General features: G+C 38.6%; 3 protein-coding genes across 5 annotated transcripts in view; 2 read left to right on the plus strand and 1 right to left on the minus strand.

Moving 5' to 3' along the window:
- Positions 1-3,772: 3,772 nt before the first annotated feature.
- On the plus strand, positions 3,773-7,446 carry LOC116713811 (uncharacterized). Its single transcript, XM_032554084.1, has 11 exons — positions 3,773-3,820; positions 4,001-4,233; positions 4,533-4,711; positions 4,822-4,915; positions 5,002-5,346; positions 5,449-5,566; positions 5,655-5,746; positions 5,829-5,943; positions 6,027-6,290; positions 6,429-6,605; positions 6,697-7,446. Exons 2-11 carry the CDS (start codon positions 4,018-4,020, stop codon positions 6,897-6,899), a joined length of 1,803 nt encoding a protein of 600 aa, XP_032409975.1. The 5' UTR covers positions 3,773-3,820; positions 4,001-4,017; the 3' UTR covers positions 6,900-7,446.
- A 4,776-nt stretch (positions 7,447-12,222) lies between these two features.
- On the minus strand, positions 12,223-19,089 carry LOC116713812 (uncharacterized). 2 transcript variants are annotated; one of them, XM_032554085.1, is made up of 7 exons: positions 18,412-19,089; positions 17,476-17,925; positions 17,191-17,359; positions 15,922-16,275; positions 14,394-14,461; positions 13,764-13,807; positions 12,223-12,784 (listed from the first exon to the last, which is right to left on the minus strand). In XM_032554085.1, the coding sequence occupies exons 2-7, from the start codon at positions 17,674-17,676 to the stop codon at positions 12,682-12,684; spliced, it is 939 nt and encodes a 312-aa protein (XP_032409976.1). In that variant the 5' UTR covers positions 17,677-17,925; positions 18,412-19,089; the 3' UTR covers positions 12,223-12,681. The 2 variants fall into 2 exon arrangements, with proteins under 2 accessions (XP_032409976.1, XP_032409977.1); XM_032554086.1 differs by lacking the exons at positions 17,476-17,925; positions 18,412-19,089 and having other exon boundaries at positions 17,191-17,435.
- A 2,032-nt stretch (positions 19,090-21,121) lies between these two features.
- Positions 21,122-26,469, plus strand: part of thada (THADA armadillo repeat containing) — a 110,001-nt gene continuing 104,653 nt past the window's right edge. The window contains exons 1-10 of one of the 2 annotated variants that reach the window (XM_032553878.1): positions 21,122-21,164; positions 21,422-21,513; positions 21,597-21,706; positions 22,384-22,511; positions 22,802-22,950; positions 23,039-23,071; positions 23,159-23,207; positions 24,227-24,393; positions 24,764-24,858; positions 25,749-25,972. In XM_032553878.1, the coding sequence (XP_032409769.1) occupies positions 21,441-21,513; positions 21,597-21,706; positions 22,384-22,511; positions 22,802-22,950; positions 23,039-23,071; positions 23,159-23,207; positions 24,227-24,393; positions 24,764-24,858; positions 25,749-25,972 (1,028 nt within the window). In that variant the 5' untranslated portion in view covers positions 21,122-21,164; positions 21,422-21,440. The remainder of the gene's footprint in view (positions 21,165-21,421; positions 21,514-21,596; positions 21,707-22,383; positions 22,512-22,801; positions 22,951-23,038; positions 23,072-23,158; positions 23,208-24,226; positions 24,394-24,763; positions 24,859-25,748; positions 25,973-26,469) is intronic. The other variant, XM_032553879.1, reaches the window with a different exon arrangement.

Genomic DNA, 26,469 nt, shown 5'->3' on the forward strand with positions numbered 1-26,469 from the left:
TCTCCTGAGAGAGTCTTTGCATGTGGGTTCGGAGAGTTCAAAACAACATGACAGAGACCAGATGAAGAACCAGACAGGTCCAACTGATGACTTTAGGAGCAACTGTCGTGGCCATTTATGCTAAGGTTTTGTAGTTTATCATTTCTACCAATTTTGTTTTGTTCTTTGGGTAGTTGGAATATATTTAAGTTAATTTAGAATCAAAATTTGTCATTAATTTTTATATTTGGAATTGTTTAATTTACGTTGTTAATTGTTAGACCCTCCCACCAATTTAAGTAATTAATTAAGAACACACCGGGTGCTGGGTGGATTGTTTGGTGGATGTCTGGTGTGGACGGGAGGTTTGGTAGAATGATTTTTTTTTTTTGAACACTTGTTTACACCTTCAAACATTAAATTGAGATTATTTTTCCATTTCAACTAAGTTACAAGACCTTTATTTCTACTTTTGCAATAAATGAATCGAGTCAAAGTGCGTACAAATCCCAAACCGCCTGTTACCACCCACAGCCTTTATTGGAGTTTTTATTTTTTGCTTTTTTGGAACGAAAGGCTGCGACATTTAAGTCAAAAAATCATATTTTTTCTTGGACTGGCTTGGAACGTTTGGATGATCGAACTTGGAGGACTGAAACTTCACGTAATGGACTTGGAGAAGAGGCAAAGTTCGTGAGTAAATGCGGTGCTTTGTTGGAAAGAGCAGAGACTGAACTGCCAACACGTTCTCACTCCCGACTCGTCATATATTGACGGTTGGGCAGGTTCCCTCAGCGTCACATATTGACGCGTCGGGTAGCCCGTTCGCGTCAATATGTGACGAGGAGGGTTCTCTCATTGAATGCTGTACGGCTCCTTAAGCGTCCAAAACCGACGATCTAGGAACAAATAAGATGACGAGTCTGTTCTATTTTTGTAAAAGGCACACAATTCGTGCATAGCAGATGTATTTGTAGGTTTTTAACTATTTAGTTAATTTTACTTCAGTTTTAAAAGATCCTCCGGTTCTCTGAAGCCGCGATTTTATCTACATTTCTGTTTATTTTTTAACAGCAGACACGAATTACACCAGTTTCACTGATTTAATCGTAACTTCATGATTGTAAAGGACATAATATTCTAATTTTTACACAATAATAAAAAAAGAAAGGAATACGTATGTTATTTGGAGTTTATGAGGTTACAGATAATAGCGGCATGCACCTCCGAAGTCGTTTGCAGTCCATTAATAATAAAAAAAGAATTTTAATAAAAATGTTTAAGAGTGAGGGTGCATTTCCTTTTGTGATTACATGCCAGACGGTTCTGTAAACGTTTGATTAAAATAAAAATAAGGACAGATCCCACCCGTCCATAAATCTACGAAGAAGAAGAAGAAGAAGCTGACGTCATCGCATGCGACATTGGACCCCGGTGAGTACAAACCTGAATCTGTCAGAAATGGTTTTGTATTATAAAACAAAAGAAAATACTACAGAATGTGATTGCAGTTGTAGGACTTAATGGTAGTAGGACTGTGCCGCGAATGGTTGAAGACATTTGGACACGTTTGTAACATGTATTTTTTTAATTTTTGTTGCCGCTAGCTACATTAGCAAGCTACATTAGCAAGCTACATTAGCCTCTTGGAGCCCAGAGAGTTCAGCTGAACCTGCACTTAATACATTTAATTAGCCATGATAGAGTCACAGAATTGTTTGTTGTATAATTTGAGGGTTGCTATAACAACCCTAGGCTGTGATGATCCTAAAGGTTTTCTGAATACACTGATTGCAGCTAGGTCATGCATTTGAATTAAAAACGAACTTGGGTCATTACAGCCAAAGTTCTCTCCACCTGTCTACGTTGAAATAAATAACTTCCGAAATCTGAACATTTATTTTGTTTTTATGTCAACAGGTTCTTCTTTGAGATATTCATCTGACATACATTTCTGCTCATTCATAGCACCCACAAAAGGCACTTTTAAGAGCCACGTTTGTCAAATCTCTGCGTCATCTTTTTTGTCATATCTCTTCGTCATCTTTGTGTTCTTAATTTGTCTATTGTTCTTCACGTAATTTGTCAACAGTTCTGTTTGTTTGTTTGTTTGTTTGTCCATCACCATGAGTGTCTCAAACATCCCTGATCCATTAATGGTCCTGGATGTTGCGATACATCAGCATAAAATAAATGTTGAGCTTCAAAAACTTGATGACTTAATTGTTGATCTGAAGAAAGATAAAGATCAAGTACCTACGCAGATCCCTAAACCCACAGTAAGGTGGAGAAAAAGGGACAAAGATGGAAACATACTATATAAGAGGCCTAGATCAACAAGAAATCAATTACGTAAGAGTAAGTACTTCTTTTAAAACATGTATGTAGATATGACACATATATACATATATGACACATTTTTGACACATATATCACTAAATTAATGCATTCATTACTTGATATTTTGGCAATATATTTTTTTTTAACCAAGTAATTTATTCTGTTTGTTTTTACATCTATAATGTTGATATTTATCTGCTTTTTGAAACAAATCACTATTTCTTAGAGGATTGATAACTTTCCCCAGCACATAATTATTTTCAATTACACAGTAATAGTATGCTGAATAGAAATTACTCCACAACATAGAACATGTTAGTTATTTAAGTGAGGAGTTTTTCTGTTTTGACATACAGTAGAATGCAGTTGAAACAGAGTGAATGTATTTCCAGCAGTTGATGTATATGTATTTAGAGACATACCTTGTTACAAAAGGTTACAAACAAACGTGTTGTTCCTCCATTTGTCTGACAGTATAAATTACTTTCTTAATTTTTTAGTTACCGGTAGGAACCGGTTTCTACTACAAATTTTAATCTTAAGATATGGGAATGTAATACAGTTATTAAATTGAAATTGTACTTCGAAATGTTGCTTTAAGTAAGATGTTAGATATACTCCTTACTTTTATATTTGTTTATTTTATTTTTAAAGCGCCCCACCGTCGGAAGACCAGCTGTCCCTCTCAACCCTCTAACATTCATTGTGAAGTTGCCTTTGCTCCAGAGACTGTTGGTATGTCTGTAGTAGATCTTATTGTATTTCTTCTAAGCATCTTCTATGTGCCATACGTTTCTAATATGTAAAAAATGTTTTTATTTTTTAAAATAGTCTTTTCTACAAGAACTCCAGAGCTCACTGAATGATGCTGCAGGTCAACCAGTAGTGCCAAAAGCTCCTCTGGCTTCCACAAACTGGAGCAGAAGAAAAAGCCTTTTTTCAGAGAGTTGGAAAGCAGAAAGACCCCGTCTGGTTAACACCATGGCAGCTCAGCAAAGTGTGTCAGCACACTTATGCCAGCATTGTGGAAATAATCCATCTGCACTTCGGTGTCGTGATTGCCTACCACACCCCTTCTTTTGTGAAAAATGTGATGTGATGATGCACACCAAACATGTCTTTCACAACAGAGAAACCATCATAGCTGGGTTCTTCCAGCCATTGCCTCCAACTACCTATGTTTTAAATACAACTCTTTGCCATGATGGTAAGTTCAAGGTATTAATTAAGCTTTTTATTTGTACTGTTTAAACACTCCTCAGAGTGTTTTTCTTACTGTTAACTTTTGACTGTATTTTGAATGTTCTGTTTTTTAGGTCATCTGGTTCTGCATATATTAGTTACAATGTGTTAATACAGTTTAGGTGAATTCATATTTTAAACATGTCAACCTCTTTAGCACGATTCGTACCTGTGGAGATCCCAGTTAGAATTTGTGATTGTCCGTCAGAGTGTTTGAGGATCAAAGCAGGAAAGGCTGTCACTGTCGTCACAATCAATGGTATGAATAACTTTATTTTTTTCATGAATCAAAACCAAAACATAATAAAAACCAATGTTAGCAAAATTGAAATATTAAGTATGTTTGTTTGCTGACTACAAGGAATTGTTTGTGACACAATGTCAACCTGACACTAAAATAATTAAGTATTACAACTTTTACATTTTTTTGGTGTTTTAGGTCGTTATGATCTCAGCATGCCAGAGCTGAGGTGTGAGGGATGTGAGGCTAGTTGGACATGTGGAGTACATGATCTAAATTTAACTGTTTACTGGCCAGCTACCCTTCACTTTTCCACTCTATATGCAACTGATGTGCTTTTTACATTTGAAGAAATGAAGATGGCAGCACCAGGTCTCTCCTGTCAAGCATTTCTTAAAATGTTAGACCAACGAACCGTCCGCTTTGGCCGTGTGAGTACTTTGACGTACATATCCCATAAGGGCCGTCTGACTCAATTCTTGAGTAGTTATGTTCTTCAACCTTTTGATGTAACTGGTTAAACACACTTGAATCAAATGGCTGAGGTACCACCTCATTCATTCAGCATTCAGATCATATGTAGTAACATCAAAATTTATTGAATGAGATGTTTTGTGCCAGAGACACACCTAAAACTTGAAGAACACATATCCTGATACCTGGGATTTGGACAACTATGTCCTTTCTTTAGTTTTTTTTTTATTATTATTTGTCTCTCATTTTAAATCAGACAGGAAAGATATCAGCTGACAGCTTCCTGAAAAGTTTTTTTGAGTGGGAAGCTATAAGATATGAGTTGGATAAAATGTTAAGGAAGGATCCCTTCAAGTGTCAAGCTTGTACCCCGGATATGCTTGCAGTTTCAGTGGATGGAAACCGCAAGCATTACCGTTTCAAGAATGCAGCAAGGTATTGTAAAATGTGTTCAATATAACAATTCTTTGTATAAGTTAGTGATGTTCACTACCTGTGGACCATAACACCTATTAAGTGCTTTTTTTTTTTTTTTTTTTTTTCAGATCGGAGGAACAGGCCCTATTTCAGGACCTGTTCATAGCCAAGGATGAAGACGTAGGACAATTTGTGGACTATATACACAAATCAACCAAACATGTAAGACTGCAGATTATAAATGTATAACGACAGTAACCTTTTAGCCTGTAATGACGGCGTGCCTGACTTAATTTTATGCATTCTAGACTTCTGGAAGAGGTGTCTGTGGTGGGCAATGGTCAGCAGCCAGAGAGACCTCTCACAGATCCAGCAGCAAACTGGACGAGGAGGGATTGGAGCTAGCGGTGTGCAGACATGGGGTGCTACTTTGTGCCCTGAACATGTATAGGGGTGAGATATTTGCATACCCCTTGTACTTGCAGCAAAGGCTGGCCAACAGACGGATCACATTTTTTTGCATGGATGTAACATGCAAGTACTGGCCATATCTTGAGAAAGTATCGAAAAGCTGTCCTGAGCTCCAACGCCTGCTTCAAATGAAGCCATTCCTCTCCGTGTTCCATGCCAAAGCCCATGACTTCAAATGTGAGGTAAGGAAAACTGACTAGACATGGAATAACCTTGCTAGAACATAACTGCATGAACATCGTTGACTCAGTTGATATTGTTTGTGCGTGCATGCTTTTATTTAGGCTAAGTGGAGTGGAGCATATCAAGATGGTGCTGGCTTGACTCTAGGGGAAGAAGTTGAGCAGTGCAATGCATTTCTCTCAAGGATTGCTGTTACGACAAAACATATGTCAAAAGCTGGTGAGAAGACCAAAGATTTCTTTCCTGAAATTTTAACTAATTACGATAAAGGAAAACTCTACTATTGTGGGCCTCTTTCTGTTTGCAGGACGGACAGACATGCTGACTCTTATGGCCATGCGCTGGAATCAGCAAAAACTTGACAACTTGGCCACCTCACTAACCCGTCGATATCAGAAGGTAGTGAAACTGTTGATGTTTGTTAATTCCTATACATGCTGTGATCTGATTTTTTTTTATTTCTTTGAAATTGACAATGCAGGCCACAAAAGCTCTTCAAAAACAACATCAGAACTTGGAGTCCTTAAAAATTGAGCTTTTGGTGACTGACAGTCAACTTGATGACTGGGTCCATGATATTAAGGAGTGGGCAGAAGGTGAGCTAATAGAGTTCAAAAATTAGAGGAAGTTCCAAAAGTACTTCTATGTTAACTGCATTTCCCTTATTTATCATCATCAGCAACATCTAGCACAACTGATCCGGACTCCTTGGCAGGCAGAATTGAGGTTCTGGCTGCGAGCATCAAAAGGCGATCTCAGCGTCTTTATAAAGACATAGACGGAAACAAAGCTCGTGCCAAGGCTCGTCGCAAAATAAGACAGGAGAAAAACATCTTAGCATTGGCTTTAGAAAACTACAAGACTGTTACAGGCACAGAAGCACTATCTTTAGAAGAGATCCTGTCCGGTGACACAACATTGCCATGGCAGCAATCAGACAGTGGTAAATAAACATACACTAATACATTTTATACTGTCATCATACCTGACAGATAATGTGGCTAGAGACTCCAGGTGTTGACCTAAACTTTATTACAAATTCAAACTGAGTTAATTTGTCTTTTTCCTAAATGCATTTCAGACTCTGTCAGTCTTGCCACAAAAAGGAGGGCATTCGATGGCATTATGACAGTAAAGAGACTGGAAGAGGAAAAGAGGATCCTCGTAGGAGAGATGGACCGTCATTGGAAATCTCTGTCATCCTATGAAGATGCTCTAAAGGAGCTTCCCCGCCTGTTATCGAGCGGCAAATTTAAAAGTATGTTTTTAAGTAATGTATAAACCTATCAAGAGTTAAAACATCTAAATTTTCTATTAATTGTTATTTTTACTTATGTTCAATTTTAAAGGTTCGTCCTGTTCCCTAACTGATGAAGCTCTAAGAGGCCTCCAGAGCATCATCCTCAGAGAGCTACAGCACTTAAAACAAATGAAACTGCAGGCAAGAGAACATTATCTACAGACTTTGTCAGGAGCAGAAAGTGTTAGTTTTGACGATACTTCTGATGACGACTTTGGTAGTGACTCGGAAGCTTCTGATAATAGTCTGTAATCATTTGTGCATATACTGCTGACAAAGATCTACACTAGCGTGACAGTATTCGGCTCCTTCTGGATTGACCAATATGTCACAAGTAAAGTATGTTTGCTCATAAGTCACAAAGAGACACAATTCTGTTTAAATTTGTTCTTGTGCTTTCATGTTTCCAAATTGGCAGTGTTTTATTTCGGTGATTCTTTTTTTTAAAATAGTTAATATGTTTGTGCCTTTTTACTTTCTGAAAGGTCTTACTAGGGCTGTGATTACTTGCGCAGGCATGTCATTCATTTTGTTTCTTTTTCATTATGTTTCTCCATATCTACTGTATTTCCAGATAATAGTAAGAGTAATTTTACTGTAGTTAATTTTAGTTACTACTTTTACTTCAAATGGAGTAATAGCAGTTGTGCTTATGTTTAGCAGTTTAAAAATGGCTACAACACTACATTAAGCAGTCGCAGTGATTCTGCACTAACCAAGACATCTTTTTGGATATTATACTTTTATTTTCTTTTTTTATTAACATGTGCAGCTCTGACTTATTGTTTAATTCAATAAACACACAGTGTATAGTGGTGGAACATTTCGTTGTCTGTGGTCACTTGAATGCTGTTCAATTTTTCTGTCAATTTCTGTATTAAAAAGAAATGAGTTGCAAAGTTTCAGTACATATCAATGTGATATTTTAATGCAGTACTCACGGTTCTGATTTTGTTTAATTACATACATTTATACAAGAAATTCATCAAGCATGACTTTATAAACTAAAAAGCATCTAGCTTAGTGGACACTTTACTAAGTAGGATATGTTCTGAATCCACTAGTTGATAAAGAGCCAGTAATGAAGCACATTAAAATTTTGGACAAACATAACAAAAAGTGGTTTTAAGAAATACGTTTTTCAGCTTTTAGGTACCCCTTAAGGACGTTTGAAAATTAATTATAATTGCATACATAGAACTAACAGGATTAATTTCTGTAACAGAATCTAGTCACCTATTTTGAACGTGAAGTCATGGAAATAGTCTATTATTTGTCCTTCCAATCATGGACAATCACTGATAACTCGGACATCACTCCTCAAATATGTGTGATATGTATTTTTATATATTTAATATATATTCATCTTTTCATATATATTACATAGATTACTATAAAGACATATATGCAAAGAAATGTATAAAACTGTACATAAGGCCATGTGAAAATATAAATAGATTTATATCAGACGCGGAAGCCTCCATTATACTCCCAGATTTGTACAGAGGTAGGGTAGAAGTAGGGTTAGGGCCACGGTCCGAAGTGGCAAAATTTTCCCATAGGCTTTGACACCGCCGTGTTCTGCCACTATGCCTAAGTGGCTGCAAGAGCTCATTTGCCACCTCGGTATTCCTTTGAATGGGCCATTTGGGCACTTTCGGAGTCATATGGGTGCATATGCAGTTCATGCAAAATCCCCCGGATGGAGCTCTTGTATTAGGAATAGAATCATGTCAGATTTTCACTTTCAGCTCAGAGGGCCTGCCACCTGGGTGTTCCGACCGGTGATCCTTGGTGGCAAAGTGGGTTAGCTGGGTCTGCTAAGTGTCTGAGTGCTGGTGGTTCATGGATAGTGTGGTCCACGGGCATTGTGGGGGATTGGGAGGCCTGCCACTTGGGTATTCTGACCGGTATTCCTTCGTGGACAAAGTGGCTTAGCTTTGTGTGCTAAGTGTCTGAGTGCTGGTGGTTCATGGGTAGTGTGGTCCACGGGCATTGTGGGGGATGGGGAGGCCTGCCACTTGTGTATTCTGACCGGTGTTCCTTCGTGGACAAAGTGGCTTAGCTGGGTGTGCTAAGTGTCTGAGTGCTGGTGGTTCATGGGTACTACTCTGGAGGTCCATGGGGTGGTTCATCCAACCTCCATGCGGGGTTATGGTGCTCCATTCCTGGGTACTTGAGCTCCATGATGTGCCCTGGTTCTCTCGAGGTCCAAGTACTTAAGCTCCATGATGTGCCCTGGTTCTCTGGAGGTCCAAAGGGGTGGTTCATCCTACCTCCATGCGGGGTTATGGTGCTCCATTCCTGGGTACTTGAGCTCCATGAGTCCCCCTGGTTCTCTGGAGGTCCAAGTACTTAAGCTCCATGAGTCCCCCTGGTTCTCTGGAGGTCCGTGGGGGTGGTTCATCCAACCTCCATGCGGGGTTATGGTGCTCCATTCCTGGGTACTTAACCTCCATGATGTGCCCTGGTTCTCTGGAGGTCCATGGGGGTGGTTCATCCTACCTCCATGCGGGGTTAGGGTTAGGGTTAGGTGTGGGGAGAGAGAGCCAACCTTCCACGTGGAAGGCCGGAAGTGCACTGGCCATCCTGCCCCTTGAGCCGTGTGCTGTACATGAACTAAAATAAACTATACTTAGCTTAGGCGCCCCTTATATTCTTTCCCTTACTTTCAACTAATTGGAATTGTTTCTTGTCTTCATTCTTGCTTTCTCTTGTGTTTTCATTTAGCTTCATTTCGCGACGTTTCGACATTTCTTTGTCTTCTTCAGGCGTTTTCTTTGTTTCTTTGTTCTTACTTTTTCTTTGTTTCTTTGTTCTTCTCTGTTTCTTTGTTCTTTCTGTTTCTTTGTTTCTGTTTCTTTGTTGCTCTGTCTCTTTGTTTTTCTTTGTAATTTTGTTTAAGCACCCTCTTCTTCGTTTCCTCTTTCCTTTAAATTAAATTAACAATCAACTAAAAATCACCAAACTTGGGTTAAAAACAACATAAACTTAGGCTTAAAAATAGGGGTTGGGAGAGGTTAGGGTTAGGTTAATGGGTGGGCTAGGATTAGATTTAGGGTGGGGGGTTGGGAACAAAATAACACACGACACAATAGGACAGGAGGCGCTGGCGGGATAGGTGTGGGGAGAGAGCCAACCTTCCACGTGGAAGGCCGGAAGTGCACTGGCCATCCTGCCCCTTGAGCCGTGTGCTGTACATGAACTAAAATAAACTATACTTAGCTTAGGCACCCCTTATATTCTTTCCCTTACTTTCAACTAATTGGAATTGTTTCTTGTCTTCATTCTTGCTTTCTCTTGTGTTTTCATTTAGCTTCATTTCGCGACGTTTCGACATTTCTTTGTCTTCTTCAGGCGTTTTCTTTGTTTCTTTGTTCTTACTTTTTCTTTGTTTCTTTGTTCTTCTCTGTTTCTTTGTTCTTTCTGTTTCTTTGTTTCTGTTTCTTTGTTGCTCTGTCTCTTTGTTTTTCTTTGTAATTTTGTTTAAGCACCCTCTTCTTCGTTTCCTCTTTCCTTTAAATTAAATTAACAATCAACTAAAAATCACCAAACTTGGGTTAAAAACAACATAAACTTAGGCTTAAAAATAGGGGTTGGGAGAGGTTAGGGTTAGGGTTAGAATGGTTTTAAAACAACAAAGAGGACCTAGGCTGTCCCTGGGTCCAGGCTGTTTTATTTAGATTGAGGAGACTAGTGGAAGGGGAGTTTTTCTTTCCTTTGCTGTATTAATCAGGGCTTTTTGTGTGTGAGTGTTTTTGTTGGGGAACACTTAGGTGTATTTAGTTGTATTTGTGTTTTCTTTATTATTATTCCTCCCCCAAACTGTCTAACTTTATTTAATTGGGTTTTAACGATGTCTCTCGGCTACAAGGTTTCCAGGGCCAGCATAGACTCTTACTACCTCATAATTTTTACAAACTTATCTGTGTGATCTGGTAAAAAGAGGATTTAAGGTTCTCCACACATAACAGAAACTGTACCTGCTCACAAGTACATTTTCTTTCCATGCTGTAGTCATCAAGCTGAACATTTATCTTTTTCTGTACAGTGAGAACGTTTTTTAAATCGGGTAACATTTCACCAAATGAAGTAATTAGAAGTCAGTAAGACCTGATGCCGCACACACTTCTCTCTGCAGGAGAAAATTCTCGCAGAAGCGCATCAACTGCGCTAGACGCTACAAAGCGCCTGCTCCAGCGTCCCGATCACAAATTATAGTCTGACAAATATTTTTCTTATACTGATTGATGGTGAGCTCCGCAATTGTTCTCTGTTCATTAAGTGGAAAATGTCAACGCACCAAGTGCTCAGGTGCGCATTACGACAGTCTGGATAAGAAACCAGTGAACTGCACTCTCTCCTTGGTCGGGGGGACCCGACATATTATCTCAATGAAGTTTTTACTGGTTTAGATTTTTAGACTACCATTAGCGTAAGTAGTGTAACTATTTATTTATTTGGCGTTTGTCATTTGATGTGTGATTAGTTTGAGCGTAACGGTGGAGCTGCGTGCGCATTTATTGTCCAGCGCACTGCACTTGTTACTGTCTTACCCACATCTATGCTTTAATTTCTTTCCTTCCTCAAAGTCAGCTGGCTAATCCTCTATCTATGAAACACATAAGTAACATAACATAGCTTCACACACTTCTGCAAGTGTGGAGGAAACCAATCAGTTGTACAGTTTAACCTGGCGTCATGCCTTCAAGACAATACACAGGGGAAACTTGACCAACCTCTAACGGCGGCCGGCTTGTCAGTCACTGAGAAGGGCAAACTTAAAAAAATGTTTATAAATCCCATTATGACTCTTTCTGTAACATACGCATATTTTAACTACATTTTGAGGGACCATTTCAGAGTGTTTCGTTGACCACTAACTTGACCTTATTTCACAACTGACAAATAAGGTTGTCAAACATCATTTGTGCCCTCTCTCCCCCGAGATAATCCTGTAAGGTACAATGTGTTGATGGAGCTCGATGTGTTCCTTTCTTCTTTTACTCGGTCTGCCGTATAATGGCTGGATTCCATTTCAAATTCCTGCCGATCAGCCGTACAAGAATTCTAGAACTAACTATGCGGAGCTGTGATGCTTCAGAAATATTTTGTATGGTTTATAATAAAACATTATGGAAGATCAGGTCTGAAACAGGTTTCTCGTCAAGGTACTTCAGTCTAAACAGCTTTATTTAGACTGTCCCACGTTGGATCATCTAAGGAAATGTAGCCAGCAACATCCAGTACTTAAAAATAGCACTTCTTTGGTATTGACAGATCAGTTCTGGAATATATATATATCAAGATATAGATATAAATGATTTATATATAAATTACAGGCTTAGTTTATATATATATATATATTTGTATGTGTGTTCTTCAACATGTGCATGGCATTTGTGACATAATTTTATTAAAATGTGTTGGTGTTATATAGTCAGTTGATCTGGACATTAAAATGTATTTTATCATGTTCTTCATCAGTAACTTCACTTAAAGTTGATGTGTTAAAAAGTAATTGTACTGCATTTGAAAGCAATTTTATTATAGCATTTCACAAAGAGAATCTCGATTGACAAAATACATGACACAAAAAAGGTGATGTTGAATTGTTGAAATTTTCATGCTTCTTGGCATGAAACAACTTCCAATTAGTTATATTTAAATTAAGTTATATTTATACATTTTTTTCTATTTTAATAGACTATACTTTGTACATCCACATCAACCTTCAAAACACTCAAAAACAAATGTTTAAAGGATTTAAGACATTAGGTCAACTATTACAAGCCAAAATGTACAAACAATCCTGTTCAAAATTTGAAGCCTCAATACAGGCAAAATAACTTGTTCATGCAGTGACTCAACCAGCATCACTCAGTCTTTTACAGAACATGACAAAGACGTGTCAATAAACAGCCCAAAATAAGCCGAAAACAATATTACACAGAAAACCTTTTAATATAGTCAAACTGCAGTTATAGAAAAATGGAAATTACAACTTTGTAACACAAAAAAAGAAAGAGCAACATCATGGAAGGACTTGTTTGCTGTCTGAAGGAAGAAGCTCTTGGGGGACAGCAACATGTGTGAATTCACTTGCAGGTTCCCAGGTGTCATCCCAGATTTTCCCGCTAGAAAAGATCAACAACAATAAAATCAAGTGGTGGATTTTTTGTGCAGTAAAGTTGACAATTTTCTCTTTCTAAAAGAGAGGTTGTGTAGCCAAAGACTTTTCCCTGCCTAAATCCCCCCCAATTAACAGCTAGTACATACATCTTGTTGTGTCCCAAAGATACAATATTATCTTGAATTATCATTAAGTATCCAATGACAAACTGACTGCACAGTCATTTTTTACCATTACACAAACAAGAAAAATCTCTCATAGTGCTTTAGTTTTTTAGAAAAGTCTAAAAAAAATAAAACACAAAGAAAGTGACCGTTTCAGATTTAATTTCCAGCTTGTATGAATTATAAAAGGCACAGTATTAAATAATTTATAGGACCATAGTGCCTTTTCATAATATAATAAAGTAAGTCTGTTACCTTCAGTTATTATAAAAAATGAAGGCAACATGTTTGATAGGTATTCTATCAAAAATGACTTAAAAGAAATGTCACTTTGCCATTTGCACACTTTAAATTATGGATCCCAGGAAGAATAGCCATGTTTAAGGCAATGGCTATTGGAGATACAAATAAACCCCTTTGAAAATGGGTCATTGTTTCTTTAAGAAGCGCCTGCTCTTCTGACGCTCTGCCTTCAGGATGTCATCACAACATCACTCCTCCAAGCAGTTTACAGCCATTCTTAGTAGAGTTGGACTGAGAAGATCCCTCACATGAGCTCAGCAGAGGGGCTGTTCCACCAGGTGTTTGCTAATTGTTGTTGCCACTAGCTTTGAGGGGTTGCATGTGGGATGTATGCTTTGTAGGGCACTATCTCAGCTAGAGACTGAAAAGCCAAGGAAAAGCTTTTGTGGCAAAAGGCCACAGAAAGCTTGATGACATTATAACATGATATACAGCTCCAAAAGTTGATTTTCCATTATACTTCCCCCTGAAATAGCAAAATAATATTTCTAATAAGTGCAAAGAAACACTTCTCACCAAGCAGAGCAGGGCAACCAATGAATTTTTACTTCCTCTTTGCCCTAGACACCACATAAAACAAGAGAAATGCATTAATTAAAGCAATCATCACACAACATATCCATAAATTGTTTCTAAAATACTTAAGTGTGGAAGCGGTTTTTACATGTTATTGAAGGATGATAAGTGGTCATGGGTTTTCTTTAGAAAGACGAAATAACTCCCAAATCAGCATTTCTTTTATGATAAAAGGCCTAATTTAGTTATTTGGAGTTCTATCTCTATGCTTCTATGTTTCTGTGCAAATACTGACTTTTTTGTGTGAATTTGTTTCGCTCTGCAATCCCAGAGATGTTGTGACTTATGTGGTATAAGTACTACTGATTCCTATTGTAATGCCCTTCTTTGTCCTTAGAAAACAATAGACAGATAGAAAGAAAGAAAAGGAGTCTGGAATGTCAGTAAATGTAACCACAAGGTTTATAAGTAAACAACTGTGCTCATTTTTGCATACCACAGTCCCACTTATCACCCCTCCCCCCATCTATTCATCTCCACACAGGCAATGTCTCTCAGTGTATCTTGGCATGTTTGACTGGGGTGGAGATAAACTTTGAGAGGGTACATTAGTAACACTTCAAGTCTTACCGCATTAGTCCTATGCCCAGTGATTGAGTCAAACAGGAACACCTTTTGTCTGCTACATTTCCGGCAACCTTAATGAGAAGAAAAGAAAAAAAAATTATAAAAACAAAATAAGAATTAAAGTCAGAGTGTACACTGAAAAATGAAAACTAGTATGGTGACTCATATTTTATAAACCTTCTAAACTTTATTCTTCTTTACATGGATTTACACATTTTCTCAAATTAGGTCAGAGGTTGATATTATATTATTAGTAGTTAAATATTAAAAATATTTAGAGTGGCCACAGAAATGGAAAAACTAATACTTAAAGTGTAACTAAACCCAAAACAAGTTTTTGTTGCTTATAAACTGTCTATCAAGGTTTTCTGTGTCTGTGAGAATTTTGTTTTAGTGCTTGACTCCTTAAGTCGGTAGTTGGGTTTTCCTAATAGTTACAGTGAAAGTCATTAACACAAAAATATGAAATAATACTATAACCATGTCACTCAGGACTCATTCTGGTATATGACAGTCTCACTCAGCCCCACTGCCCCACACGGTGGTTGTGGTTGAGTTGTGAGTGAGTATGAAGTATTGAGCGTTGTGGTGAGTATTGATGATAGGATCATTCTGCTTTACAAATGTGTGATTTATTTGTAATATTGACTAAATTGGAATGGGTCTGCTCTGCTATGATTACTGCCACAGGTATTCTGCAGGACAGACAACTGTTATACTGCAAGTCTTTCTAGAAGCGAGGGGGAATCAAAGCAATCTATGCTGCTTGCTCAGGCCAGACAGGCTACAGCAAGGCCGCAGAGCAATGTTGACTTAAGAGTCTCAAACACACAAAAAAGAGTGGCTACACATATCACTAGCTGTTTTGACAAAATGTCTGTAGAGGAGTATGAAAACAATGTACGAAGATAGCAACAAAGTGGATAAGCTTTGCCTCTATCTTTGTTAATCTCCATCTCCAGTCGTGTCTTTTCCCTCTGCTCACTTGTGTCAAATTTCAAAAAGCTTGGGTTATGCTTTCAGGGCAGTTAGTTAAACTTAAAACAAATACTGTGTACTTGTCCAAAGGTTCACAAACAAGGCCAAGACAAGCATTATTGTTGTTTCAGAATTTGAGGTTAGTATAACAAAAATGTACGTTAAATGCACAGTGGCACAGTTGGTAGAGCTATTGCCTTGCAGCAAGAAGGTTCTGCGTTCAATTCCTGGCCCGGGGTCTTTCTGCACGGAGTTTGCATGTTCTCCCTGTGCAAGGTGGGTTCTCTCTGGGTTCTCCGGCTTCCTCCCACAGTCCAAAAACATGACTGTCAGGTTTTTTGGTCTTTCTAAATTCTCTCTAGGTGTGAGTGTCTGTGTGTATGGCTGTGTGTCCTGTCTGTCTCTGTGTTGCCCTGTGACAGACTGGCAACCTGTCCAGGGTGACCCCCGCCTCTTGCTGGAAATAGGCACCAGCAGCCCTACCGACCCCTGGTGTAAGAAAATGGATGGATATAAAAGAAATAGTCACAGGACTAAGGAAAACAAAACTTACCCTTTCTCTTCTTATTTTCAAATAGGCCACCCTGACTTAACGAGATGGCATGGGCAGCAGGCGATTCATATGAATGTTGGTTTGGCTGGTCTATGGGAGAGACAGATGGCAGAGTAGGAGGAGAGGCAGGTGGAGAGGTGCTTCTGGCTCTTTTCTTCTTCTGGAAAGCCGGAGAAGAAGGAACAATAGGAGGAGAAACAGGAACCAGATCAAGCACAATCACAGGCTCTTCCTCAGCTATGGTCTCTGTTGGTTCATAGACCAGGTTCTCAGCTTTTTCATCAGCCCACTGCTCTTTGGGTGAAAAAACCTGCTGTTCCGTGGAGGTGTCGGGCTGCACTGGTACAGACGTGCCTAGTGTTAAGGAAAATGATTATTTTAGTGCTAAAAATACACTTAATCTTACAACATGTGTAAAGGTATATTAAGCACTCTTATTTGAAAAACAGGCTTTGTGTGACCCTTCGAGAGAGGCCCGAAGGAGACAAGCAGACGCCTTCCACTGTCTGTTTAAGAGCACACAAAAGCCATAAAATTAGCATCTCCATGGAAAAGGCGCTGGAATGTGTGGGATAGACATTAGAGTTATCTGTGAAATCTCAAAACAGGGACTTCTCCGCCCGAGATCGCCCGTGTCGGACAGAGATGAGCACGAAGTGGTCCGCCCTTTTACTTAGATAAAAACCAGACATCTGAGCTGTAATGAGGGGAGTTTCCAAGTTTCTTTGGGGGCCGAACAGGTCTCTGAGTGGTCGAACAACAGAACGCCTTCTTTGCATATATTAAAGTGAGGAAACACCCACTCAGTATAAAGTTACATGTAGCGCTAAAATAGGGAGAGTTTTTTCCATCTTTTCTCCACGTGGGCGCCTTTGTCTGTCTCTGTGTTTCGTGTGTGTCTGTTTCCCCTTGTCTGTTGTTATTTTGTGATAAAATGTATATCTCTGTACCTCTGCAGCTTTGTTAACTGATTCATGCGTTGCTTTGTATGAATTAAACTCTGTGATCTGTGACGTCAACACGCCTTGTTGTAGTTTCGCTTTACAGCTGCCCTGCTGCTCGCTGAGAGGACCCGGCTTTTAAGGAAGATACGAGCCAAACGTTTTGTTCAAAGTTAATAATTAATATTTCTTCCTTTACACTAGGAAAGACGTAATTTTACAGAAAACAGAAATAAATATCTATAGACACATATCTTGCTCGCTTTCTGTGGACTTGATATAATGCACCACAGAAGTACACACACTCTCACACACGTACATGCATTACCTTCAGGGAGGAGAAATTCATAAGCCCTTTGCATCTTCTCAAGAAAATTATTTGTAGTAGCAGTGGGCTCCAAAAGAGTAATTGCATCTGCTACCCACTTGCTTGAAGACTTATCTTCCTTAGCAAAAAATAAAATAGGCTTATAGCCTAAAGCATGAAGTTTGCGAACCTGCAATTGATAAGAACATGTTACAAGTTACTAAAACGCACCATCCTATTAGAGCAGTTGTTTTTCATCATTTTGCTCATTAATAGAACTTTTTCAGTCTAAAATTTTCTACTTACTGCAATTTCCGCAGAATCCATTATGCGGGAAACATTTCTGTTTTTTAAAACTGTTTCCCTCCACTGATCATTGAATGTCTGAAACTTTTCTTTTATTTTTTTTTTGGTGTAAAGACTCTGGTGGCAGGCGACACAACTTTTTCTGTTTGCCTGATTGGGCGTTTGACACTGTGCGCATGGCCTGAATTTGGGGCGTGTCATACTTAAAAAACACTGACAAAGAGCAAAATAGAATGCAAAGACTTATGATGGACAAACAAACAAACAAACAAACAGAACTGTTGACAAATTACGTGAAGAACAATAGACAAATTAAGAACACAAAGATGACGAAGAGATATGACAAAAAAGATGACGCAGAGATTTGACAAACGTGGCTCTTAAAAGTGCCTTTTGTGGGTGCTATGAATGAGCAGAAATGTATGTCAGATGAATATCTCAAAGAAGAACCTGTTGACATAAAAACAAAATAAATGTTCAGATTTCGGAAGTTATTTATTTCAACGTAGACAGGTGGAGAGAACTTTGGCTGTAATGACCCAAGTTCGTTTTTAATTCAAATGCATGACCTAGCTGCAATCAGTGTATTCAGAAAACCTTTAGGATCATCACAGCCTAGGGTTGTTATAGCAACCCTCAAATTATACAACAAACAATTCTGTGACTCTATCATGGCTAATTAAATGTATTAAGTGCAGGTTCAGCTGAACTCTCTGGGCTCCAAGAGGCTAATGTAGCTTGCTAATGTAGCTTGCTAATGTAGCTAGCGGCAACAAAAATTAAAAAAATACATGTTACAAACGTGTCCAAATGTCTTCAACCATTCGCGGCACAGTCCTACTACCATTAAGTCCTACAACTGCAATCACATTCTGTAGTATTTTCTTTTGTTTTATAATACAAAACCATTTCTGACAGATTCAGGTTTGTACTCACCGGGGTCCAATGTCGCATGCGATGACGTCAGCTTCTTCTTCTTCTTCTTCTTCGTAGATTTATGGACGGGTGGGATCTGTCCTTATTTTTATTTTAATCAAACGTTTACAGAACCGTCTGGCATGTAATCACAAAAGGAAATGCACCCTCACTCTTCTTAAACATTTTTATTAAAATTCTTTTTTTTATTATTAATGGACTGCAAACGACTTCGGAGGTGCATGCCGCTATTATCTGTAACCTCATAAACTCCAAATAACATACGTATTCCTTTCTTTTTTTATTATTGTGTAAAAATTAGAATATTATGTCCTTTACAATCATGAAGTTACGATTAAATCAGTGAAACTGGTGTAATTCGTGTCTGCTGTTAAAAAATAAACAGAAATGTAGATACAATCGCGGCTTCAGAGAACCGGAGGATCTTTTAAAACTGAAGTAAAATTAACTAAATAGTTAAAAACCTACAAATACATCTGCTATGCACGAATTGTGTGCCTTTTACAAAAATAGAACAGACTCGTCATCTTATTTGTTCCTAGATCGTCGGTTTTGGACGCTTAAGGAGCCGTACAGCATTCAATGAGAGAACCCTCCTCGTCACATATTGACGCGAACGGGCTACCCGACGCGTCAATATGTGACGCTGAGGGAACCTGCCCAAGCGTCAATATATGACGAGTCAAAGTGAAACGTTTGTTTTGGACAATTTTCTTTTGGATTTGGAGAAACGAAATTTGTGTTGAAAATGGATGAACAAGATGAAGGATTTCAAAAAGAAAAAAGAACTCTTTAATTTAATTAAAAGGCGCAGAGCCAAACTCAGCGTGCTGACAAGAAAAAGAAATGACATTGATGCTGGAGAATCAAAATCCTCCATAGAAGAGCATATGAAAACTTTTAATAATTATTTAGCGGAGTTTATGGACTTGCAATCTTCAGTTCAAAGACTGCTTAGCGATGATGAAAAAGAAACCGATCACGGCGGTTGGTACGAACCAAAGCTGATCAGTTTTAAAGAGTTCTTGGGTGACATCGAAAATTGGATGGATGGCCACCCAGATGCACAGAAGAGCGAAGTACGTTCAGCATTTGACGTTGAATCAAAGGCGGCATCTCATGACCGTAACGTTGAGCCGGATGACAGCGTCTCACAGACTGCGCAACAAACGATCGGCAAAGACGCTGAAAGGCTATCTGGGTCCGCAGCTAAACCAGTCGGCACAGCGCCCAGTATAGTGAGTAAAGCTTCTAGTTCGCGGAGTAAGAGTTCTCGTGCGGCTTCAATGGCGCTGATGGAAGCCGAGGTGGAAAGAGCCGCTCTGAAAGCGGAGGTGGATGCGCTGCAAGAAAAACATGCGCTTGAGCTGGAAGAACTTCAGTTAAAAACAAGAAAAGAAGCATTGGTTTTGAGAACCAAGCTGGTGAAGGCGGATGCAAAGATGAAAATCTACAACTCTACGCAAGATCAGAAAAGTCATGTTTCCAGCTCTGGTGTCATAAATCAGGATACATCCGTTTCTGCGATATCTACTGAGTTCATACCCGCTGCTACAGCTCAAAAGGCTCCAAGAACACAGAAACGATTGTCTACTCTTGCACCTTTGCCAATGCCCCAAGATACAACTATTAATGAAACATTAAAAGTGAAACCAGAAGGGGAAAGCCCAAGACGAATATCTTCTCAGGTTGATGTTCATAGTAGTGCATTAACAGCGATTATGATAAAGCAGAATGAAATCACTGAGATGCTTGTAAAACAACAAAGACTGTCACTCCTGCCATCTGTAGAAATCCCTGTTTTTAGTGGAGATCCTTTGCATTTTAGGTCCTTTCTTAAGGCATTTGAGCAAGGAATAGAAACTAAGACAGATGACATGCAGGACAGGCTTTATTACTTAGAACAGTTTACCACAGGTCAGCCTAGAGCTTTAGTGAGAAGTTGTATGAAAATGAGTCCACAAACTGCTTATCTGGAAGCCAAAAGGCAGCTTGAGTGGAACTTTGGTAACAGAGCAAAAATAACATCTGCATTTACAGACAAAGCTCTGAATTGGTCAGTTTTAAAGTCTGATGATGCTGCAGCTTTAAGAGCTTATACATTCTTTTTAAGAAGTTGTTTCAACACAATGGATGAAGCTGGGTTTATTGAAGAGCTAGAAAACTCAACCAATATGAGAATTCTTGTTTCAAAGTTGCCTTTTAGACTTCGTGATACATGGCGACTAATTGTGGTTGACATAGCAGAAAAGTATGATCGTAGAGCAAAGTTTAAAGATCTTCTTGATTTTCTGGAAAAACAAACAAAAGCTGCATTAGATCCTGTTTATGGAGAAGGTAAAATTACAAAAGAAAAGATGGCTTTAAAACCATCAAAGGTTCCTTTTAAAACTAATGTGCTAACTGGTCGCTGTTTACCCTTCCAATATGGCGGCCCTGCTTACGTGTCGCTTCATTCCTCTCTGAAGTCAATGCGGGGTCCACGAAAGGTCAAAAATAATCTAGCTTCAAAATAAAATCTTTTAATTTCGCACACTTACTTTACAATTAATTTAAGACAAAATTGTTGTCACTCTTTGACAGTTCGGGTTTAATCTAGGAAGAGAAACATTCACAAAGGTTGTATGGCTATTTTTTATGTAAGCTAGGCTGTTTGTGAATCTTTTATTGCGAAAATCTACCGGAAGCTGTTTTATTTTCATCCTGTATAGGCACCGGCTGTAGCAAAGCTGTAGACCACATGCACAACTAAGGTAAATGCCTTTTATGTTTTCATCAAACGGCATTTTCTGAGTTGCTACTGATATTATGTTGCAGTTTTATAGCTTTACTTGTATTTAACGTCTTTTTAATGTAGACTTTGAGTTATTTTCAGGGGGCTTGTGAAAGTTGGCGAACTTTAGCAACAAAGCTTGGTTTCTTGCTGTGCTTCTATAGAAGTAGTTATCTGATTTTTAAAATATATAACATGTCTAAGAGCATACAGTGAAAACATCTGACTATGTGACAGCTTATTATAGTGTTAAATTATGGTGGTGAAGAAGAAAACTACTAAAATGGAGGCGGTGGCATTGGATGAGGAGAAGCTATGCCAGCTTATAGGTAAGATTTCTACAATCTTTATGCTCTAGCTTTGAATTTTCCCGAATATCCGCTCACTTGTCTTCCTTTCTTGCCCCACCCAGCGTCCCTCTCTGTCGACGGAGGCGCAGATGAAGTCAAACATCTTGCCCAGACCCTGCAGACCTGCTTTCAGCTGACTGACGCCGTGCAGCAGATCCAGCTGATTAAAAAGGTCCCTGTATTATGATGTAGTGTTATGTGAAATCGACTTTTTGAGCGTTACATCATGGTATAATGTCATTCCATCGTAAAAAAAAAAAAAAAAAGAACACACCTGGAGTTTTGCTTTGATTCTTTCATGCGTGTTTGAGAAATCCTTTAATCTCCATGGAAACCATTCAGTTGTGCAAAACGCCTGCGGACCTAGCTCCGCCTTCGAGGCGCCGCTCCTCCTCTGAGCTTCAGAGCTTCCGCCTCACAGAGCAACCCTCTTCCACTCAGCTCCTTCAGACTAGCCAGCAGCATTTAGCAAACATCTGGTGGAACTGCACGTTTCATTATAGGAGCTATTTCTCAGTGAAACGCTGCTAAAAACAATGTCAAAGGGTTTAGTAGAGGAGCCATGTTGTCATCACTTCGTGAAGGTGGAATTTCAGAAACAGCAGTTTTTAAAGAGACAGAGGCCCAATTTCAAAGTGTTAAATTAATAAGTAAAATTTAATTTAAGTCATATTTGATATATATATATATATATATATATATATATATATATAGTATATATAGCATTTCAATCACAACTGAAGGTAACATAGTGGATTGTGCTATAAAATGACACTCCATGCCTGGAAAACACACATTTCTGTGTATTCAGATGGATGTTGTGATGTGTTTGTGTCCGTGCTCCATCAGGCTGGATCCCAGTTGGAGGCTCTGAGTGAGGAAGACGGTGGTGAAGCACTGGATGCTTGTCTGAACGCCCTATCGCTGATCTACACCTCTGTGCAGGCAAAGAACCCCCTGAGACAGGCTGCAGCCAGGTAGAACTCGCTTTTAATTTCACATCTCTTGAACTTTTTCAAATTTTCTCATGGAGTTTCCTGGGATAAACAACACAAAGTAGTAAAAGACGGTTTTCAATGTTTTTCACAGATTAAAGCCTGAAAAATGTTTAGGCTTTATTAGATTATTTTTCTTCTTTTGCTCTTTCCTTTAGTTTGTTATTTTGTTTGTATTTCCTTTTAATTTATGTAAAGCACTTTGAATTGTCTTGTTGCTGAAAATGTGTAATATAAATGAAATTACCTTACCTTGTTGTGTCTTTCCTCAGTGCTTTGAGTTCAGTGCCTCAGTGTCTTCAGGGACGGGCTGTGGACAGTCTGTCCTCCTGTTTGTCCGACTGTCTGTCCAGTACATGCTCAGAACAGCATCCACACACGATAGACACCATCGGCGCCTGCCTGGATGGCTTCCATCTTGGTAAGTAAGAAAAGAAAATCACTTCTGCCTATTAAATTACTTTAATAGGAAGCAATGAGTTTATGTTTTATTTTGGGGGTTTTTCCAGGTGAAAGATGCATTAACAAGCTGCTGCTTCAAGGTTTGTTTGAAAAGTTTAAAGAGTTTGAAGAGTTTTCTCTTTGCAGACTAAATTTCATCAAAGTCTCTCTTTGTTTTGTTTTGATAGTGTTAAAATTCATCTGCGAGGTTTTACACAAATACCTTCAGCAGAACAGGTATGAAAACGAACTCTGTGTTTTTTAGCTGATGGACTAAAATTTTATCCTTTAATGATTTATGGGAACTAATATTTTTCCAGAGTGGAGTTTAGAAACAATAACTGGATGCTCCAGTTTGTGTTTATTATTGGTTTTCCTTAATCCACATAAGATTGAAAACTATACCAACAATCAAGCATGGTAGTGGCAGCATCATGGTGTGGAGCTTTTTCACTAGCATTCGTACTACTGTGTTGTTGGTTTAATAACAAAAAATAACAACTACCTTCAATTTGTTTAACTTCAATACTTAAATATAAATGAATATTGAAATTATTAATCTGATTAATTGTGATTAATTGATTATTGAAATAATCATCTACTAATGGAGTATTCTATTAATCATTAACTGGAGTACACAGACTAAAAAAGGCAATATTTAAGCTAAAATTGTGCAAATAGTACAAAACATTGTGCATTTAAGACAAACAAATTTATTTTCTGTAAATGTGTCTTACTCAAATCTCAAGTGGCAGTTTTAGGTTGAACTGGTTCAAAATCTGTATAAAAATATCTCCTATTAAGCTTCTTTTGTTATCAAATTATTAATCAGTAAATCAGAAAATAATCAACAGATCGGCCGTACGCTGTATTCATGTTAAGTTGAACAGAAAGTACTGACCTTTTCATACGTTGTTAGTTTTTTTTTATCGTCAGAAGCATCCTGTGCTACTAATGATCAAGCTTAAATTAAGGGAATAAAATGTTATTTGCATGTTAGGTGATACAATATTTATTTACTTAAAACGAGATATTTGTTTAGTTGCATCTGTTAATATATTTTTAACATTGTATTAAAAAAGCTTAAGTGGTTACAGTAACTCTAACTGAATAGCCGGGCTTGTGTGGATTATTAAAAACCCTCAAAAATCAAAACTTCTGCAGCCAATTCCTTGTATTTTACGACATTTTTCCATCCTAGACAAACAGCAATTCTTTCATTTGCCTGCGTCTGTCGCCCCCTGCTGGTCACTCAGCGGTCTTGCAGGGCGCCACATCGCCCAGGCCCAGCTGATGCAGTCCTGCCTGGCTGCGGTGAAAACGTCCATGCTGGTTCTCCAGAGATCTCAGGGCGCCGTCGGGGCGGCGCCGCCGGAGCCGCTGGGCGGCCTGCTGAGCTGCTACATCCACATCCTCACTGACGGTCAGAAACACACAGAAACTACTATTAACATTATTATTATCCGTAGATTTTACTGTCTTGTCATGAGAGTTATTTTGTAGTCATTTTGTCTATGTAATCTAATTTATTTGTTGGCACATGGATATTATAACATGGTTTTAATTACAAATTTTAATAATTAGAGTGTTGGTAGGTATATATTTAATCAAACTGAGATAAGGGGTGGGATTAAATAAGTGTTCACTTCTTCCTACTCCGTTTCTTGGTTGTGTATGCAAATTTTTTCTCTGTCCTACTGTTTGATCTTTTTCTTGTTTTTAAAATCTTGTTTGAGATAAATAAGTCAAACATGAATCTAACTGGATTCTTCTGTTTTTCTCTCCGCCTGCAGAACAGTTCATCCAGGCGGTTCAGAGCACAGCAGGCATGGCCGTGGTTCTGCTCATCAGGTCCGTCATGGGCGCCGGAGACGAAGTCGCCTCAGTGGTGAGTCCTGCCGTCTGGAAAAAGAAAGTACACCCTCTCTCTGTTCTGGATCAGAGAAAATAAATGTTAATATTAGGATCTAAAACAGGTTTTAGAATGATTTAATTCCAAGAATCGATTCTGGTCGTCAATATTTAAGCTGGAATAGAAGAAAAAAAAAAGCTTCCATGAGGGAGAGAAAGAAAATAAAAAAGAAATAAATTGATGTGGTCACAGAGACGTCCATTTCCATAGAAATCTCTAGATTAATTTTTTTGGATTAAATAAACAAAACATAACATGGATGTTCTGATGTCAAAAAGAAATAAATAATTTATGATACTAAAACTAAGGCTTTCTCTCATATTGTAAAGGCAAACATTTGCAAGAAAAAAAAATTTATTTATGAGCAAAAAACATAATTTTTCCAAGATTGAAGTAAATCCAGGAGATGCAGATGTGGTTTTTGTATCATGTTGCAAACACACAAAATATTACCAATTATTTTTTATCTAGTTTTTAGTTCAAAAGTCCTATAGGAGACATAGGAGCTTGTTGTAACTAAATAATTCCTTAGTATTGATGAAGAAGTGCTAGCTCCACTGGCAGGTTTCTTCACTTATAACATGGGAAAAATGTCTTGTGATGAGTGAAAAATCTGCTTTTACTAGTGCTTTTTATGAACAATAAGAGCTTGTTTTTTGACTGAAAACAAGCTCTTATATCTTGCTGAACCGACTATGAGGAGTGAAAACACCTGAAGATCTGTGCAGAAAAGACAGAAAGAACTGATCTGAAATGGAATGTACGTTTTCTTCACCATAGTTTTACGATATTCTAAAGAAACCAGAAACATTGAATCAGTATTTGAGTCATTCTGTGTGTTTCTGTGCCTTTGATGATTTCAACAGGTGAGCAGTTTGCTGCGTGGCTCCGCTCCGCGTTTGGACTCGGCCCCGCGGTGGCTCCAGCTGAGTTGCGAGGCTCTGTGTAAGAGGGGACGGCCTCCGGGTGTGGCCCTGTACCTGAGCCACGGCGCTCTGGCCATGTTGGGCTGGAAAGGCTCTCTGCCCGGGCCGCAGTGGGAGGAGCTGCTGCTGCTGGTCCCAGAGACGCTGCTGGACCTGGACGTCAGGTACGCCGTTTGAAAATGCTTCAATTTTAATGTGGGAAAAGTGTACAAACCCTGGTTCTAGTTGCAGATTTAAAAAATTGTTTAATTTATTTATTACATTTAAGGGGACCTATCATGCAAAATTAATTTTTATACTTTCTTTTGGATCTCTACTGCTGCTAAAAACAGTCCAACCGCTTAATAAAACCGCCCAGCTGCCTTTTGGCTATAAATTAATGTTTTTTGGTGTATAGAAAATGAACAGTTTCAAAAACCTACCTGCTATTGAGTGGCACTGCTCTGTTACCTAGCAACCACAGCAGAATTCCGCCTGTTACCTAGCAACCCAAGCTGAGCTCCAACCCGTTTAGTCAGCTGGTTTTACTGGTGCAGGTGCTGTACAATGGCTGCTGGAAAAGACAAGCGTTTTGTTGTTGACTTACCATGCATAAACCACTTGCTGCATTCTTGTTGGTTGTGCAGGAGGCTCCACTTCTGCTTTTCAAAGATATACGGTT

The sequence above is a fragment of the Xiphophorus hellerii genome, chromosome 22 (genome assembly GCF_003331165.1).
Source record: "Xiphophorus hellerii strain 12219 chromosome 22, Xiphophorus_hellerii-4.1, whole genome shotgun sequence".
In the NCBI taxonomy this organism is placed as follows: Eukaryota; Metazoa; Chordata; class Actinopteri; order Cyprinodontiformes; family Poeciliidae; genus Xiphophorus; species Xiphophorus hellerii.

Coding starts and splice junctions, on each gene's coding strand:
- LOC116713811 (XM_032554084.1), top strand. CDS start 4,018: ATGCCAGAGCTGAGGTGTGAGGGATGTGAGGCTAGTTGGACATGTGGA. Junction 4,234..4,532: donor GAACCGTCCGCTTTGGCCGT/GTGAGTACTTTG, acceptor ATTTTAAATCAG/ACAGGAAAGATATCAGCTGA. Junction 5,944..6,026: donor TATTAAGGAGTGGGCAGAAG/GTGAGCTAATAG, acceptor TATCATCATCAG/CAACATCTAGCACAACTGAT.
- LOC116713812 (XM_032554085.1), bottom strand. CDS start 17,676: ATGACACGCCCCAAATTCAGGCCATGCGCACAGTGTCAAACGCCCAAT. Junction 16,276..17,190: donor TGAATTTCTCCTCCCTGAAG/GTAATGCATGTA, acceptor CCTTAACACTAG/GCACGTCTGTACCAGTGCAG. Junction 12,785..13,763: donor TGGTTGCCCTGCTCTGCTTG/GTGAGAAGTGTT, acceptor GATCTTTTCTAG/CGGGAAAATCTGGGATGACA.